Genomic DNA, 16,631 nt, shown 5'->3' on the forward strand with positions numbered 1-16,631 from the left:
GCTCCCGCACGCTCTCTGCCTCTTGGTGTCCTCCTGTCACATATCTCGCATTAACATGATGCCTTCCCGGGGCGGTGTTACGCTCCAGCCCTTCTCCCCATCCATCTCCTCTGCTCTCCATGCCTTCCGAGGAGGTAGCTCTCAGTGTGGCTGCAGGTGAGAGATGAGATCGTGTGGGAGCAATCTGTGTTTTGGCCTCCAGACTATTTAGGACAGCTCAGGACGCAGCTGTAGTTACGGTTGCTTTCGTAGCCCTGGAGAGGAGCGAGACGCTCGCAGCGGCTAGGGAAGCTGCCGGGCAGCCCCCACCCGCCGCGGCAGGCTGGGAGGGGTGGCCAGACGGGCCACCGCAACCCCCCTCGGTCCGCACTGACCCTTCTGTGGCGGGAGTCACCGGAGCAGCCGGCCGGCAGAGAGAAGGGCGCTTCCCCTCGAGGCAGCAAGCCCAGCCCCGCGCCCTCATCCTTGCAGGCTGCAGAGCGACCGGGGAGCGGGGATGCTGCTCCTCCCCCTGCCGCAAAACCCCAGCGGAAGGTTAACTGCTCCCCGTTATGTGGCACTGGGTCTGCGAGCCCTCGCCCGCCTCGCTGCATCGCTGCACAGTGCCCGCAAACGTCTGCCGTGCTCCTTTTCTCCTCGCACGGGGAGGTCTGGCGATGCGCTGGCTCTGGAGCAAGAGCGGGCAGTGGCTGCGGTTTGGCTGGGGCCCTCCATCCCGTGCCACCCCACCGCGGGTGCTGCTGGGGTCCCCCTGCCACCCAGCCCACACCTCTGGGGTCCTGCGTGGGGTCCCCAAAGCTTTCACGGAGCGGTGGACCTGCTGAGCACTCACCACCTCTCAGCAAAGCTGGGGAGGTCGGGCACCTCCTCCTCTTTTGGGATTCGGTCAGATTGGGCGAGGGGTGCAAGGCCCTGCCGGCATCCTTGCAGGGCGCCCGTGGCTTTGGTCTGTGGAAGTTCTGCCCCTCACCTGTTGTTTCAGAGCTGGGTAAAAGGTCCTTTTCTTCCCTATGGCTCGTAGTGGAGGAGGAAACCAGGAATTTACTAGATTGGTCACCAAGTTCAGACACCCTTTTTTGAAAAGCCACCTGAGGCTTGTGTGTGTGGTAATGGTCTAGCTTGCAGCAGAGCTGAGCTGGTCTAGGAGTCCAGAGGGTTTGCTCTCTCGGTTTTCTGAACCAAGGGGACTTGCTTTTGCAAAGCCAGCATTTTACCATGCAGCCCTCTATGGATCACCACTGCGTTTTCCTTCTCTTTCTTGATTTTTTTTTTTTTAAACGTTAAAAAAAGACAACTCTAAGGAAATCTCACCGCTGTGGGACTACTTAGCAGGCTGTATAGAGTTCTCTGTACTTAACAAAATGTGCACGCGGTGAGTCATTATTCCTTCAGTCCACAGCTTTGAGTATTCATCGTGCAGATGAGGGGCTTGCCTGAAATGAGGCTTTTCATACACACAACACATGCTCAGGGAGATCATCTGCCGGGCACACGTCCTCATTAAATGAGCATTTCTCTTCTGCTCTGGTACGCGCATACACCACTCGTGGAGACGGGAGAGCCACAAGAAAGGAAGAAAGAGAAAGGGAGGGAGGAGGGAAAGAAAAAGAGAGAGAAAGAAAGAAGGAAAAGGGAAGGAAAGGAAAGGGAAAGGGAAGAAAATTGCTGTATGAAAGCAAAATGAAATGGTGTGCATGCATAATATTCATTGTATAAAGCCTTAGAATAGCTTTGTTGTGATACCTAAGCTGGCCCCCGGGAAACAGAGTCTGTGGGGTTTTTTCCAAATTTTTGCAGACAAGCGATACTAAGTAATTTGGAGTTCCTAGAATGGAAAAAACATAAGCAATGGTAATTATGAATAGGATTTTAGAAAGCAACCCACGTTCAGGAAGCGCTGGCTGCTTTTGAAAATCCCACCTTCTGTTTTGTAGTATATGAGCAAGGAAAAGATCAGCACTATGAACCAGCTGTAGCTTTAACTCAGCAAATTGAACAAGCTTTGCAAAGTATCAGGGGTCCAGACAACATCTAGTTCAAAAGCCGAATTCAGTCAACCTCTCCAATGAAAATGCAGCAAAATCATCATGATGAAGTCTTAGCAGAGCACCAACATTTACACCAAAGATGTATCATTTAAAATCCTACATCCTTCAGGCTGGATTAGCGGAGATTGAAAGGGTCTAGAGAATGGAAAGGAGGCTTGCCGGCATTAGCGCAGGATATGGGTAGAGCAAGCACTGGCAAAAATAAAGCTGATTTAGCTTAGAAGAATTAGAGGTGATTCTTCTTGCATATTCCTGCACTGATGGATATAGCAGAGGTTGTCCAAACTCTTCCTCCTATCCCGTATGCCATCATTTGAAAGACAGGATTTGGGACCAAGACCAAAACAAGAGCCAGCACAGGGAACAGGATTTCCGCAGTCGGAGGGCAGGAGCAGTTATGACTTGAGGGTCAGATTGTAGGATGACTGGATAATTTTGTGGTCATTAATGATATCAGTAAGAATGAAAGCTACAGCAATGACAATTAATCAACTCTCCTATTCTCTGTTGTGAAATGGTGATTTTCAGGGGGCTGCTGGCAGTGCCAGCATCCCCAGCACAGTGATTGCAGCATCACCAGGATGCATGGCTAGACTGCTCATTCTCTGAAGCACTGTGAGATCAAAGATACTGAGTATATTTAATGCCGAGGGCTACCGGCTGAGGCACATATGGATTTGAAGCTTGGGGCTATTTTTCCAGACTCTATGATTGTCGGTCCTGCTTTTCTCCTCCTTTCCATCCCCAGCCAAGACTGGTTGTGGACAAAATGCACCAGGGGCTGATCTGGACGTTCAGGATGGGCAGGGAGCAAGGGGAGGTCGTAGCCGCAGGGCCACGTGTGGGTACAGAGCTGTGGGAAGCAGGGCATCATTCACCAGCAGGAGGGGCAGCTGGCCCGGTGGCTCTCGGGGGCAGTTGTTTTGGGGGAAGGGAAATGCTTTTTATGTGGAACTGACTTTTCATTTAAAAAATGCAGTTCCAGCTTGGGGTTGGAGCCAACTGGAAGTCCAGGAGCCCCCCAGATGGCAGGCACATGCCCGTTTAGAGCGGTTGCATTTATACGAGCGTGTAATTATATGTGCTCATCAGTTCACATGCAGACGATGTTGCATTTAAGAGGGTGTGAGATCAGCCTGGAATAAAAGCACCAATTCCTGAGGGATGAGACTGCCTGAAGCCTTGCAGCCACCGGAAAAGTGAGGGGAGCGCAGAGGTAACTCGTAAGAAGTTTGCCTAAGGAGACACGTAGGAGGTAGTGCCCGGCTGCTCCAGCAGCCTGCACCTCTCAGAGCAGGCTGATGAACCCACATCACCTAGGGTTCCCTTGGACGTGAATTCTATCGGAGCTGCAGGTTGCAGGGTTTCCCCAGGGCCCGTGCAGCCAGCGGGTGCCTGCCTGGCCGGTGGGTATTGCCAGCAGCAAGGCAGCAGCACGGTGCCTGCGGCGTGTGTGTGTGTGTGCGCGCGCGCGTGCTTGTGCATCTGCTTTTGCACGTGTGTGTGCGTGTGGTGGGTAGCAGGGTGAGGGAAGCCTGCTTCTCTGCTGGCCATCAGACCTCATTGCCTGCACACTGAGCCGTGAGCCGCTGTACTGGCGGCTCCTGAGCCCCTCGCCGGTTCGCTGGGGGATCAGAGCTATTTTTGTCTAACTTCACTGTGCACAGTGTGGCCTGCCGTCACGCCTTTGGGTTAAACAGAAGATTGACCGGTGTCACTTGCAGGAGCGGGGTTTTGGCCTTTCTCAAGGACCATGTTGAGCTTGTTCAGTGGGTGAGAAAACTTTGACTCTCTAATGTACCCATTCAACAACTTCCTTCCTCCACTTTTGCTTCTCTGTTCCTTTCTCCCCTTTATGACCCTTATTATTTTTCCATCTGCAGCAAAACAGTTCACATCAAGGTAATTGATGATGAGGAGTATGAAAAAAACAAGAATTTCTTCATTGAGCTGATGAGCCCCCGCATGGTGGATATGAGTTTACAGAAAGGTGTAGTACTGGCCCTGCAGACTAACGTTAACGTTCTTCTTTCCTCTTCTCTTCCATCTCCTTCCTCCTCTTCTCCTCCTCTTCCTCTGATGTCTCTCTGTCTCCGACCGCTCTGCCCTAAACACTGCTGTGCGCACACACCGTGTCACATGGTACCCATGGGGTGGCGTGGGGAGCGATGCTGGGGCCGGGGAGAGGCAAAGTGGCGAGGGGGGCAGAGAGAGAAGGACGGAGAGCAGTCCCGCTTGTCCGTATTTCTGCAGCAGCTTGAGCGGGACCTTCTGCCATCCGCACTGAGGGGCCCAAGCAAATTTTTTAGCGTCAGCGGGAAGATGCTGGCTAGAAACACATCCAGCATGTCAGGAGATCATCGCCCAGCCCTTGTCCTGTGGGGTGTCCCGGTCAGACGTGTGTTAGAAAAAGACAGGAATCGAGGCCTGGCAGAGAAGCAGCTCCTAGAACTTACTCCCTGCTTCGGTTTGCCTGAGGGCTCACAGCAGCTGTGTGCGTTGCAGGGATGCTGGAGGGAGCCAGGCGAGCTGGCAGCAGGGAGAAGGGGCCAGCCGTGCTCCAGCACCCGGGGTATTTCAATTTGAACCTCAGAGGCATTTTAGTCCCACTGTGTCCCCCACAAGGTCCCAGCAAAGCTGTCCACTCCTGGGGAAAGCTGCACCCTTGCTCAGGGAACGGGTCATGGGGAACAGGCAGACGCTATTGAGCAGAAAAAGCAGTAAGATGTGCTATTTTAAAAATGGAAATTAGAACTATCAGCCTCCTTTGCAGCTGACAGAGCTGTAGCCTGCTGGCAGAGACCCACCTCACCCCACTGGGGAACGTGTCTGTGAGTACCCATCTCTCTTCTCCTCAGGCTCGCAGCCCAGAGTCCCTGCAGATCTATTATTGATTGTGAGGGTAGCAGAAGCAATTGTTCTTCTAGCTAAAACACAGTGGGTACCCCAGGGTGGTCCCTGGTGATTTCCAGGCAGCCGATACCCTTTCCATTACCATGTGACACTGAAAACAAATGTGCTGCAGAAGTCGCCTTCCACTAACCATCGGCAAGGTCCTCCTCCCCCTTTCCCTCCCTCCTCACCCCCTCGCCAGCCCCCTCTCCCCCTAACACCCTCCCGCTCCCCAAGGAGCAGCTGTGACGGATGCCCCGTGTCCAACAGGCAGGCCGACGCGCGCCGCCCCGGCGGGGAAGGGGCTGCGTGCCAGGAGCCCGCACCGCTGCCGCCGCTGCCGCCTCGCCTCCGGCCAGCTGACCCACCGTACATGGTTGTCTCTCTTGTTGTCCCTACAGGAAGACCGTAAGGGTTAAGATAGTAGATGAGGAGGAATACGAAAGGCAGGAGAATTTCTTCATTGCCCTTGGTGAACCGAAATGGATGGAACGAGGAATATCAGGTGTGAGATCCTTTATGAAAAAAAAAATGAAAAAAGAAAAAAATCAGAATCGAGTCTCCAAACCCCAAATCCAGAAAATATAACCCTCTTTATCCTCCTTCCCCTCCCTCCTTTTCTCCTCCTCCTGTAGATGGATCGACTTTTACTCTCTGCCCTCCTGTATTCTCGCTCTCACCCTGTTTCGGTGTCATCTCTGCATTTTAGAGCCCAGCTTACTTCTGATCCTCCTTTTATGCAATGCTTGAGCCTCAGAGGCTGTGTTATTTTGATTGGGTTTCCTTGTCTTGATCTGTTTTTTGTTCTGAGCACACCTTTGCTGTTCTCCCCTCTCCTGCTCCTTTGCCAGGACCTTGGGGAATGTGAAAGGCAAGAGAAGGGCGTAATGCATGGCTGCCCCTTCAGATCCTCCTGTATGCCCCCCCGTCCTTCCCTCTGTTGTTGCCTGCCAGTGGCATTGCCTTGGTGCTCTTGGATCCCTATGAGGTGCGGTGAAAAGCCCATGGGAGAAGAGGGAAGGTGTGAGGTATCTCGTTTTGCTTTTTTTAAAAAAATGGTTCTCCATGTCTTTCATCTGAAAACCCCCTTAATGTGTCACAAGCAATCACAGCCTGTCGTGCAGAGAGTGTGGAGCTCTGCTGAGGTCCTACTTCATCAGCAACGAGACCCAGGATCTCCCAGCAGAGCAGGAGTATAGTGGGAATAAGCACTGACTTATTGTGCCTTGCCTACCTGTATCTTTGTCGATGTTCTATATGCGTTTGACCTCTTTCTCACTAAGCGAGTCTTGCCATTGGCTTCAGCAGCTTTGGGACAGCCCGGGAGGGCCAAGATTTAAACAGAAGCGCTTTACAAAAAGGAATTCAAATCCACCTTCTACGTGTCTGATACGGAGTGGAGACAGATGTGTGTGCCCGTGGGCTTGTTTCTGCTCCCATGTGCTGCTGCAGGTGATGGGAACACCTGGCAGTTGCCTGTGCATCGCACAGCTTTCCCTTGCTGAAACTTCTCCTGTCTCTTATCTCGCCAGCCCAGCGGCTGCCCTCTGCCCAGTCCAAGCTCCCATGCACGGCTCTGCAGGCCGTTTGTGATAGACACAGCTTGTATTAGCATGACAATGTCATATAGCATCCGTGGATTTGTAAAATGTAAACCCAAAGAGGATTCACAGTTTAATGCTGTCAGACCACCTCCTGCAGCCTGTAGGCAATGAGGGGCATTAGGTTTCACTGTGTGTCGAGCACAGGCCCTCGGGTTTCACCAAAGTCCAACTGCCCCTGAGTGGAAGCAGTGACCAACCTGCCATATCCCATGGGGGTATGTCCCAGCAGTTAATTGCTCTCCAGGGTAAAGATGTGAGCACAGCTTCTAGGTAGAAGTTGTCTGGCCTCAGCTTGTAGACACTAGTTATTTTCCTACTTTTCTCCATCAGATGAAAGAACTGTGTAGCGTACCACAGCTTCTGTGTAGGTACCTGCTCACTATACCCCTATTACACTCAGATTTCTTCTTGGGAGTTTAAGGAGATTAAGCCCTTTGAATCTGTATCAGCAAAGTGTTCAGCCCTAGATCAAAGTCTTCAGCCCTAGAATCACCCCAGGGTCCCCTCTCCGCATGTGCCCCTTCCCGTCCATGGGGCTCCCACCTCCATCTCAGCAGGTACGGGAGGAAAATCACCTGCCTCTGGCTCTCTCCTGCTTATGCACTTGGCAGCTTGGAGCATCACACTGAAGTTTCTGCTCAGTTGTCTGCTCTCTGTGAGCCCCGCATCCTTTTCTAAACCAGTGAGCTTCAGGATACAGTCAGGATTGGGCTGGTTTTTGTGAAGTCCTGCATTTCTTTTTCCTGTATAGGCTATGTTGTATCTGGCTGAATAAAAACACATATTTGAAAAAAATCTAAATAGCCCCTAAGGTGGTTCAGTTGTAAAACATCCTCATCATTATTCGGACTACGATGCCAGTTTGCTGTATTGTGTGTGTCTCATTTACACCAGCATCAGTTGGAGTCAGTGGGACTGTCTGATTTGCAACAGTCGGAGAGGAGATCGGAGCTGGACTAAATGATCTGCAGCACAGAGCCTGCAGGCCAGCTGCTTTCCTCGCCGGAGGTGAGGGCGCACCCTCAGACGGACCCAGAGATCCCCAGAGGAAGGAAAGGACCACGCCAAGGAGGAATTGGTTGGCCTCATTAGAGAAAAGTCAGAGAGCACCCTGGTTTTAAAATCTAAGAGGCAGGAGATTAAAATGCATTTGTAAATGTTACTGGCACAAGGTGGCACAGTCGCTACACTAATTCCAGGGCATCTGGAAAGATCCCCAGCTCCGTAGCGCTGCACGCCATGGCATCGCCGATGAGCGTACCTTGTGCCTGGGATGAAGAATAAGGAGCTACGCGAGGCTTTCCCATGCAGAGCATCAGGAGTGATCAACAACAGATGCTGTCGCCAGGAGCTTCGCGGGGCACACGCGTGAGCAGCCGGCTCCTGCCGGAGAGGAGGCAGCCCGGGAACGCACAGGGGCTCGCTCGCGCTTGGGAAGCGTGCGGCCTGCCGTACGGCATCGGGAAGGGACGCTCATGCCGACTCCCCGGCACACGCGTTCCTGCCACCATCGCGCCGCTGCAGGGGCAAAGTTCGGGTGGTTTATTTGTTGCAAAGCACACGCACGACCAATACAGCCCCGCGGGCTGCGAGGTCAGCGCAGCCGCCTCGGTGCAAACGGGCCCCCGCAGCACTGCGCAGGTGCTGCCATTGCCCCGCACCTGCAGATGGGGGGGAAATCCCAAACCGCAGCCGCCTAGCTGGGACTTCACTTGGTTTTGTTGCGGTGATGAATGGGCCCCCACACGACTCACACGGTGAGGGCAAAGCACAGCTCCTGCCTCTCCTGGGAGGTTCAGGCCGGGTTGCTTTTGATGAATAGTCTCTCTGGGTTTCAGCTACCCACGTGTTTGTTTCCAGCACCACAAAAGACATGGTTTTCTTGATGGCGTATCCTCGTTTTGTTGTTACTCCCCACTTAGCTGTGTCACACTGCGCCGGTGCCTAGGGAGCTGTAGGAGTATTGGGTGTTCTCAGACAGCTCTTTGTAGTGTCTTCAAAACATCTCTTCTGGCCCCCTTGGGAGTAGGGCAGCGTTGGGCGCCTCAGCTGACTGGCAGTTGTGTTTGGAAGTAATCTGCGATCCGGTTTGCGCAGAGACAGCCAGTCCATCGCAGTCGTGCCTGCACTACCGTAGCTTCGTGCCTTCGAATGAGGCAGTCGCCCCAGGACCTCTCCATGCAGAGGGTAGCTGCTAGCTTACCTTAAGGATACAAGCTAGGTAGCAGTGATGAAATCCATGATGAAATGTGGTGCCCTGAAGGGAAAGCAGAGCTGACGGCAGGGACGAGTAGATGTGTGCTTCTCGAACCAGCCTGGGGCAGAGTTTGGGCGGTTTATTTTGGGATGCAGAGCTTGGTCCGGAGCCCCGTGCTGTTCAGATCCAGTGTGCTGTCCCTGGGAGTACCCGCACTGCTGCTGGCTGCGGTGGCAGTGGTTTCTGATAGACACGCAGTGGAGGAGGACAGCAGGCAGGAGCAGGGTTTGCTACCGTACAGCTGATTTGCATTACTAGCTGTGCTGTCCCATACTCGTGCTGATACAAAGCAGTCGCCTCCGGTCAAGGGGACATCTCCTTGGCCCTGATCAGAGCTGTGGGGCAGAGAGGTGTATCTCCAGGAGGGTCTCTGCGAGGGCCAGAGCTCAGCAGGGAAGTCATCCTATTGCTCTTGCTGTTTGCACCTGCTAGCACCTTACCGGAGGAGAAAACATCTCTACTCAGAGAGGTATCTGTGGTGGTCCGAACACGAATTCCTGTCTTCAGGTTGCTCAGGGCTTGCACAATGCATAACAGCCACTGATACAGCCTTTTGGCTGAAACATTTTGCATTATCTGCAGATGCTGCTCCTCACTGTTCACCCCCAATTATATCAGTGCCACGCTGCTTTGAGCCTCGGGGCACCCAGTTGTTAACCCTTGCCATAAGAAGAGCTGACCACTTACTCCTGTTATATAAATGCTACATCTACAATACCAAACTTTGTCTTGCAGCTCATTTATTCTTTTTCACCGATTACTTTCTGCAGCTGGAGTTTTTCAAAGCCTTTCTGATCATCCAAACAAATCACATCAAGTAGTTTTACTTTAGCAGCTCTTTTTGTTGATGTGCTCCAATAATTCAAAGAGATGAGAATAGATCTGAGATGGGTGTCTTGCCAGCCTGGTCTGTGATGAAGACTGATACTGACTCAGTAGCGGCATATCAGATGCAAAGAGCACTGGCAAAGATGGCGCTTGCTGCAAGCTTGTTATATCGAAGTGAATGAGTAAAAAGGAATCAAAGAGAGACTCCCATTCTTTGCCTGGCAAAGGTGGTAAATGTTGCTTTTCTCTATCCTCCTGGCCATTTCCCAGGTTTCCTGATTTTTTTGTCGTCTTCATTTCTAAGAAATTAATCTGAATCCTTCTTGTCTCACCTTTCCTCCCTATGTGTGGTCACGTAAACTGAATCCCTGTCTACTGAGCGCTGCAGGGCTTTGAAACCTCCCAGCACCCTGAGCCATCCTTCTGGCCATCCTTTTTTCAGCACCTTTTTAAAGTGTTCCTACAGTGAAACGAGTCTTTTCCTTTATGACAAGATGCTGTCTGTTGGTTTGACTCTTGCTCTCATGGCAGCTCTGGTATCATGTCAGCTCAAAACTCAGAATGAGGATTTTGCTGCTGTCAACCCAGCAGGATTTTGGAGGAATACTTTCTTCACACATCAGCTTTCACACTTTCCATAGTCCTGGATTACAGGAGAAAAACTTGCTTTGCTTTCCCTGGATAAAGTCAGTCTTCTGCTTAAATTGTGGTTAACGTTAGTGTTGATGGAGCCCGAATGGCAAGTGAGGCTACTTCGGAAGATTTCACTTGATTGCAGATAATGGTGAAAATAGCATTTGGAAAATTGCGTTTCATGAGGGTAATTGGGAGTCTGCTCATGAAAATTCAGCTCATGGCACAACAGTGGAAGATTCAACCTCCGGGCTGGTGCGTGAAGGCTGAGTCTTGAGGGTTATGCTTTGTAAAAGGGTCCGACATCCCTCATGCAAAATTTTGCTTCAGAAGGCATGTCTCCCACGAGATACGACTTCACTGGAAACGGGAGCACAGATGGCTGGCGAGCACTATTAAACAGCTTGCTGGCATGACCTGGCTTGGGAATATTTTGTCTGAAGTCCTCTCAGCCCTCCCAGCACAGAGTCAACTGGTGTGGACAAATCTCGTAACACATCTCCTTTTAATCAAGTGTCAGCACCCCTGATGGGAAAGCTTCATGCCCCAGAGGGAGGATGTGGCTGGGAGATGCGGAGTAAGGATTAAACTGCAAAGGAAGAAGGATTCCTAGCTTGCATTGATCCAGCAAGTTATCTATATCAAAATATTGATGAAATTATGTGACTTGGTACAAAGGTCTGTGCCTGTATAAGATAAGCTGCATCAGTAACGTGAGCACGCGTGCTGCAGTTTTCTGAAGCGTGGGCAGATGCTAAGAAACTCCCTTCTTCCATCAGCTGCTGATGGGAATAGCAAAGAAATGTTAGATTGCTGTTACCTCCTTCCCTGAAGGTTTAATAATTTGCTTGCAGTTCTGTGATTAAGCTGAACGCTGCTGATTCTCCTGATGGAGAGGAGTCTCTTGGAGTCTGCAAGAGCTTTGCGACTGACTTCAATAATAACAGCATTCAGGTTAATGCTGCAAAATCTCTGCCTTGTTTAGCCTATAAAAAAACTCATGTTTATAGCTCTTCACAGTCCATTAGGGCAACAGTTTGCTCACCTCAGTGAGCAAATCTGGAGGCAGAGCCTGTGGCCAGTTACATCTGGAAGATGGGGGATCCTTACCTCTTTGGGAAACTGATCCCACGGTTTGCATGGTCACTGAGCATCTTTGGGTGCACACGGGGTGCAGGCAATGTGTTCTCCTTGCCTTTGGCTGCCTGTGACTGCCCCGCTGTGGGACTGAGGGTCTCCTCAAAATCCAGCCTTCTCTCCCTCGTTTCAGCTCACTCTGTAAATCCCAGGCCTTTAACAAGGATCCTCTTATCTACGCAGTTTACTTGCTGGAGTCTTTAGGGATATTGATTAGAAAAGATTTATGTTAATGGAGAATGAGTCCAGAATAAAGCATGCAGCATGGTCAAATCTCTCTGTGAGGTAAACAGCAGGAAAAGGTATTTCACTGTTCAGAAAAAGGCTGGGTGACACACTTAGCACATCGGGTTGCTGTAAACTACAGGATTGTCCGATTGCTGGTCTACTCCCATCCCAAGCCTGGTTCCTCTTGGTTTAACCTTCTTTGGCTTCAGCAGAGTTAAGGCAGGAGGGAATTCAATTCCTGATCTGTAAACCACACCAACACGCATGTCACAGCAGGATTTGACCCCGAAGTACACTGAAAACATGCAGATGAAATAGTTTATCAGTAAAAAGCTTTTTTTAGCAGCTAAATTCAGGTCTAACTTGTCCGGTTTCAGGGGTGGCAGGGGAAGCAGAGTTCACGCACGCAATTTTGACTTTGCCTAGTAAAATCCAGGCCTGTAGGGCAGAGAAATCCCGGTAAGGGAGGAACTGGGATCCAGAGCTGAAGGCTTTAGGTCTCCTGGGAGAGTCAGCGTCACCTACCTTGTCTGCGGGCGCACGTGTTTGTCTGCGTTCACGCCATGCAAGGGTTAGGTAAGGGATACTTGGGACTGCTATTTTGGATTTGACTGCGGAGCTAATTTTAGCAGCTCCCTGTAAGAATGCACATGTCAAGCCTCTGAGACTACCTGAGATGCCAACAGCAATGAGGTGGCCTGGCTTGGCTCCACGAGGAGCGTGATGTGCAGAGCAGGAGTGCGGGAGGGTGTGAGGTGCCCTGGGGAGGGATGGAGGGATGCAGCCCAGGCTGGGTGCAGCGGAGGGAGGCTTGTGGATGGGAACAGCAGGGCGGCCGTCAGCGGGGCTGGTACAGGTACAGCATCCCCAGATGGACTGTCAGGAAACATTACAGGTCAGGACTAAGGGCACATTAGCAGATGCGTGTGCAGGAAGGAAGCTTTAGTCCGTGAAATCATTTTCTTGCTTGCATGCACAGCATTCACTCAGAAATACAAAGATAAAATAATCCCTTGGCTTTCTGCATGCTGTATTCTTGATGTTTCATTCATAGCTTTATAGGCTTCTTCAAATATTCATGTATCATATCATAAGTGAAAGGGAGAAAAATAGTTCTTTTGGAGGCTCAAAAGCAAATGGGGAAAAAAATAAACTCAAATCCCAGAGCACTAGAATAACAGTTTTAAAAAACACGAGGAACCAATGACTTTTTTTAATAACCACAGTAGCTTAGGGGCCCAGTAATATTTCATTATATTAAATTTGAACACCAAATCGACCCATTGTGCTAATGCTTGTAATTGCAAAAGGCAAATTAAATTTCCCCACACTGTCTGGAGAACCAGAAGACCGTGGAATAGTAAGGAGGCCACAGGGTAACGTGGAGCTGCAGCAGGCTGGAGACTCGAGATTCATGCAACAAGGGGCAGTGATAAGCCTGTTGGAGACTTCCAGGCAGAGCTGCGTGGAGGACAGGAGGTGGTGCAGGCAGAGCAAACATCCCATTGCTTCTCATTGCTCTGTGGCACTATACGTGCTGCAGAACGTACTCACAAATGGTTCCCCCAAAGGTTTTTGACTCTCAAAAGGAATTGACCCTGAAACACAAGGGACGCTCAGCAAAGTCACTGCACTTTACCTGCCCACATGGACAAGGGACGATCTCCCGGAGTGCCCGTGGTATTTCCAGCTGGGGAGATGGATAGGTGGGTGAAGATCTCGACTAGGCCGATGCCTCCCTGCAGGCTGTCGGGAAAGCTGTGCCCATGGATGCTGCTCGACAAAGCAGGGAAGTGACTGGGAGCCGGGACTCAGGATTACTTTCCCCGGCTCTGCCACTGATGCACTGTACGACCTTTGACGAATCACTTACTTAGGAAATCACTTTCAAACAGCATAGATACAATTAGGTGCATCTGCATAGAAGTGCCTGCTTTTCAGAGGCCTGAACTGGCAAGTCCGGGCAAATTAGCACTTTTGGACTCCAGCCCACTTCTGAGTTTGCAAAATGTTCCCTTTAGCCTCTCTTTGCTAGCTTCACCATCTGTCAAATGGGGCTGTTAATACAGATTCAGTCTTTGTACAGAGTTTTAAGCTTCTGAGACTAAAAGTGCATGATAATAAGTGTTAGTAATTACAATACTGTCATCACATGCAATCAAGTCTTTGGGAACTGGTTTGCTGTTTGAAGGACAGGTAGAAGTCAAAGCTAAGGTACAGAGCTGGTGCTTGGCCCCTCATGAAGACGGTTCAGTATTTTTTGCCATACGGACTCTCCTGTAGTTAGTTTGAAACTTGGATGCAGGCTGTGACTTTCTACAGGTAACACCTAAGAGGGATCCAGCCAGATGTTTCCTTGTGACAGCTCTGGGGAGTGGGGAAATCAAGGCAGGGGAGGGCCAGGAGTCACTGCCCAAGGCAGCAAGAGGGCTGGGCTGTGCCTGTATGGAAAGTCAGGATAAGGTCGTCCCTTGCAAGGACCTTCACCACCTTCTCCTCCATTCCTCCCACCTCTAATCTCACAGGACCACGCAGTCCTGTTTCCCGGGAGGCAATTGCATCCTGCTGCGATGACTCTGCACGGCATGTGCCTGTAGAGCACTGTTGGGCAGACCAGCAGTTGGGAGCAAGAGCCAGGAGGTCTCAAAGCGGTGGTGCTTTACGTCTGCCTGGGCTCCTCTTGGCACCCTGACCCTCTGGGAGTGGTACCTGTGGGGCACGGGATAGGTGCAGGCGAGCCAGGGCATCCCTGGGGGATGATGCGTGGCCACGTTACCACTGCCCTATTTCGCACCGGAGGCCAGCACCCATTTTATCAACACCTCCCCCTAATGATGCTCTTCTCAGTGAGCTGCCCATCGCCCCTGGCCACCCTCTCTTCTCAGCCACCCATGGGTTTACCAAGGCTCCCCAGTTGTGCCAAGCCCCACCACAACCACACACTTCTGGCTGAAGCGGGGCCATCTCCCGTGCCTTCAGGTCAGTTTGGGTCACGTCAAGCCCCAATGGCAATTGTAACCCCCCCCACTTTTCCTTTCCCCTCCTCGCTACTCCCCACCTGCATCCCATCCCTCTGCCTTCGCTTGCCAGGGGGGTGACTCTGGGGAGCCAGCACCCCGGTGCTCGCCGGTGCTCGCCAGCCTCCTCTCCATCTTGCTGCCGCGGTGTCTGCTCCCCAGCCTGTGCCCGGCATGCGGCCCGCCGCCTTGCACCACGTCCATTGTTCACTGACAGCCGTCATCTGCAAAACAGCTTTTCCCCCGTGGATATTAACCGTTTCCCTCTTTTCTTCTCTCTCCCTGTCTTTCTCAAATTCTTCTCTCCCCACAGCCCTGCTGCTCACCCAAGGTAAGTGCTTTTTCTCCTTTCTTCTGCCTGCTCTGGCTCTGTTTTCGTCCCCTTCGGTCAGTGCCCCTGTGTTTGTGTTTGCTGTGTTGTAGACAACCCCAGCTCATGGTGTTCATGTCCAGCAGGAACTAGTTAAGAGCAATGCATTAAGAACATGATGGTGATTGATTGATGTCTAAGAGCCTTCCCCATTGTCGTGGCTGAAACAGGGACACCCATATTCCAGATTCTTCCCCGGGGTTTTGGGAAATGACCTAGCCAGGGTTGCAAAGCAGAACAGGCAGCTCTGGCTGGTCCAGGACCATGACTCGACCCTCTCTTTGGGGAGCTCTGGGGCTTGGGTTGTACATCACCCCTCAGCGCATGCGCCCAGGTGCTCTCCACCTTCTGTCCTGGGGGGTCCCATGGTTGTACCCAGTGCCAGGGCAGCACTACAAGAGCACAATAAGCACCAGCACCATTTCCCTCCTGCCCTCAGCTCTGGCTCTTCACTCTTCACCTCCTCTCCCTGTGGCAGGATTTTACGTGTATTAATACTAAGCCCCCCTTTCCTTGCCCCAAATCCCCGTTACCCTGCTCTCTCTTGATCCCACTGCTGTACAATGTACGCCTCCTGTATTTTTCTTATTCCTTCAGTTCCAGATATGATTACAGTTGAATTTGCACTAAAGAAACATTTGTCAAAAGATAGGGGTGGCCACGCAGGGTGCAGAGAGGAGCTGGAGTCTGACAGGTTTGCGAGCAGAGCTGGAAACCAAAGCGTTCATCATGCCTGAGCTGTGCGGCAAATCAAAGGAGCAGCATCTGCCGTGCAAGCTTCAGTCTCCGCTCCTTTTCGGAGCATGCCAAATCTGCTGCTCAGGGAATGGCCTGAGCCCATCGGATATTGGGCTAATTAGGAAATTGCTAGTGGCAGGCAGAAGTCCCCAGCTCCCCAAATATCAGCTTAGGGTGTTTACAGAAAACTCCTTGGAGAGGTTTGGACGTTTTCCTTTGTTACTTCTTCAGGTCCAGGAGGACTGGAAATAAGTTGAGCACAGCCTTGTTCTCAGTAATTTCATTGCTTTAATTCAGTAGCTGCCTAATTTGATCAGAACCCCGGGAACCAAATAATTTCTATTAAAATAACATAACTTTCCTCCCTCTGTTGTGATCCAGCCTGATTGCTTTTGGCAGACGTTATTGGAGAACTTGGTCACCATCTATGGAAAGTTGCTTTCCAGTTAATAAAGAAAAGCCTCCTTTCTGTCTGGGAGGGGGGGGGTCCCTGGGGTGGCCCCCTTGCCAGGCTGCCCCGGGGTGCCCTCTGTGGATACGGCACGTGCTCAGCCCGCGGTTTGAACTCGCAGTTCTCAGCCCCCACACGTGCTTCAAGCTAGTGGCCGGCCAGCGAGCAGAACCCTGCTAGCCGCAGAAGCACGTGCTGGAGTGTCACTCAGCGGCAATCACGGCTAATCAGTGGGGAGAGAAGTGACATCCTCGTTTAGTCCGTGTCATGTTAGATTTAGATTACACGGACGCCCAGGAATCTTTGTAAAAAACCTGCATTATTGAACGTTTCAGTGGAATCTGTCGGTCCCGCTCCTCGTCCCCTCTCTCTCTCGGAGCAGCTCGCACAGCTTTTCCCAGGCAGTGCCCCTTTCCCCGGGGGCTGCC

General features: G+C 51.5%; 1 protein-coding gene across 7 annotated transcripts in view; it reads left to right on the forward strand.

Moving 5' to 3' along the window:
• The window catches only part of SLC8A3 (solute carrier family 8 member A3), a 117,623-nt gene that overhangs the window by 89,478 nt on the left and 11,514 nt on the right, over positions 1-16,631 (forward strand). For 4 of the 7 annotated variants that reach the window (XM_052782330.1, XM_052782327.1, XM_052782328.1 and 1 more), the window contains 2 exons: positions 3,932-4,038; positions 14,958-14,975. In XM_052782330.1, coding sequence (XP_052638290.1) covers positions 3,932-4,038; positions 14,958-14,975 — 125 coding nt within the window. Of the gene's footprint in view, positions 1-3,931; positions 4,039-5,341; positions 5,446-14,957; positions 14,976-16,631 lie in introns of all 7 variants that reach the window. The other 3 variants (XM_052782331.1, XM_052782332.1, XM_052782333.1) reach the window with 3 other exon arrangements.

The sequence above is a fragment of the Harpia harpyja genome, chromosome 3 (genome assembly GCF_026419915.1).
Source record: "Harpia harpyja isolate bHarHar1 chromosome 3, bHarHar1 primary haplotype, whole genome shotgun sequence".
Lineage (NCBI taxonomy): Eukaryota > Metazoa > Chordata > Aves > Accipitriformes > Accipitridae > Harpia > Harpia harpyja.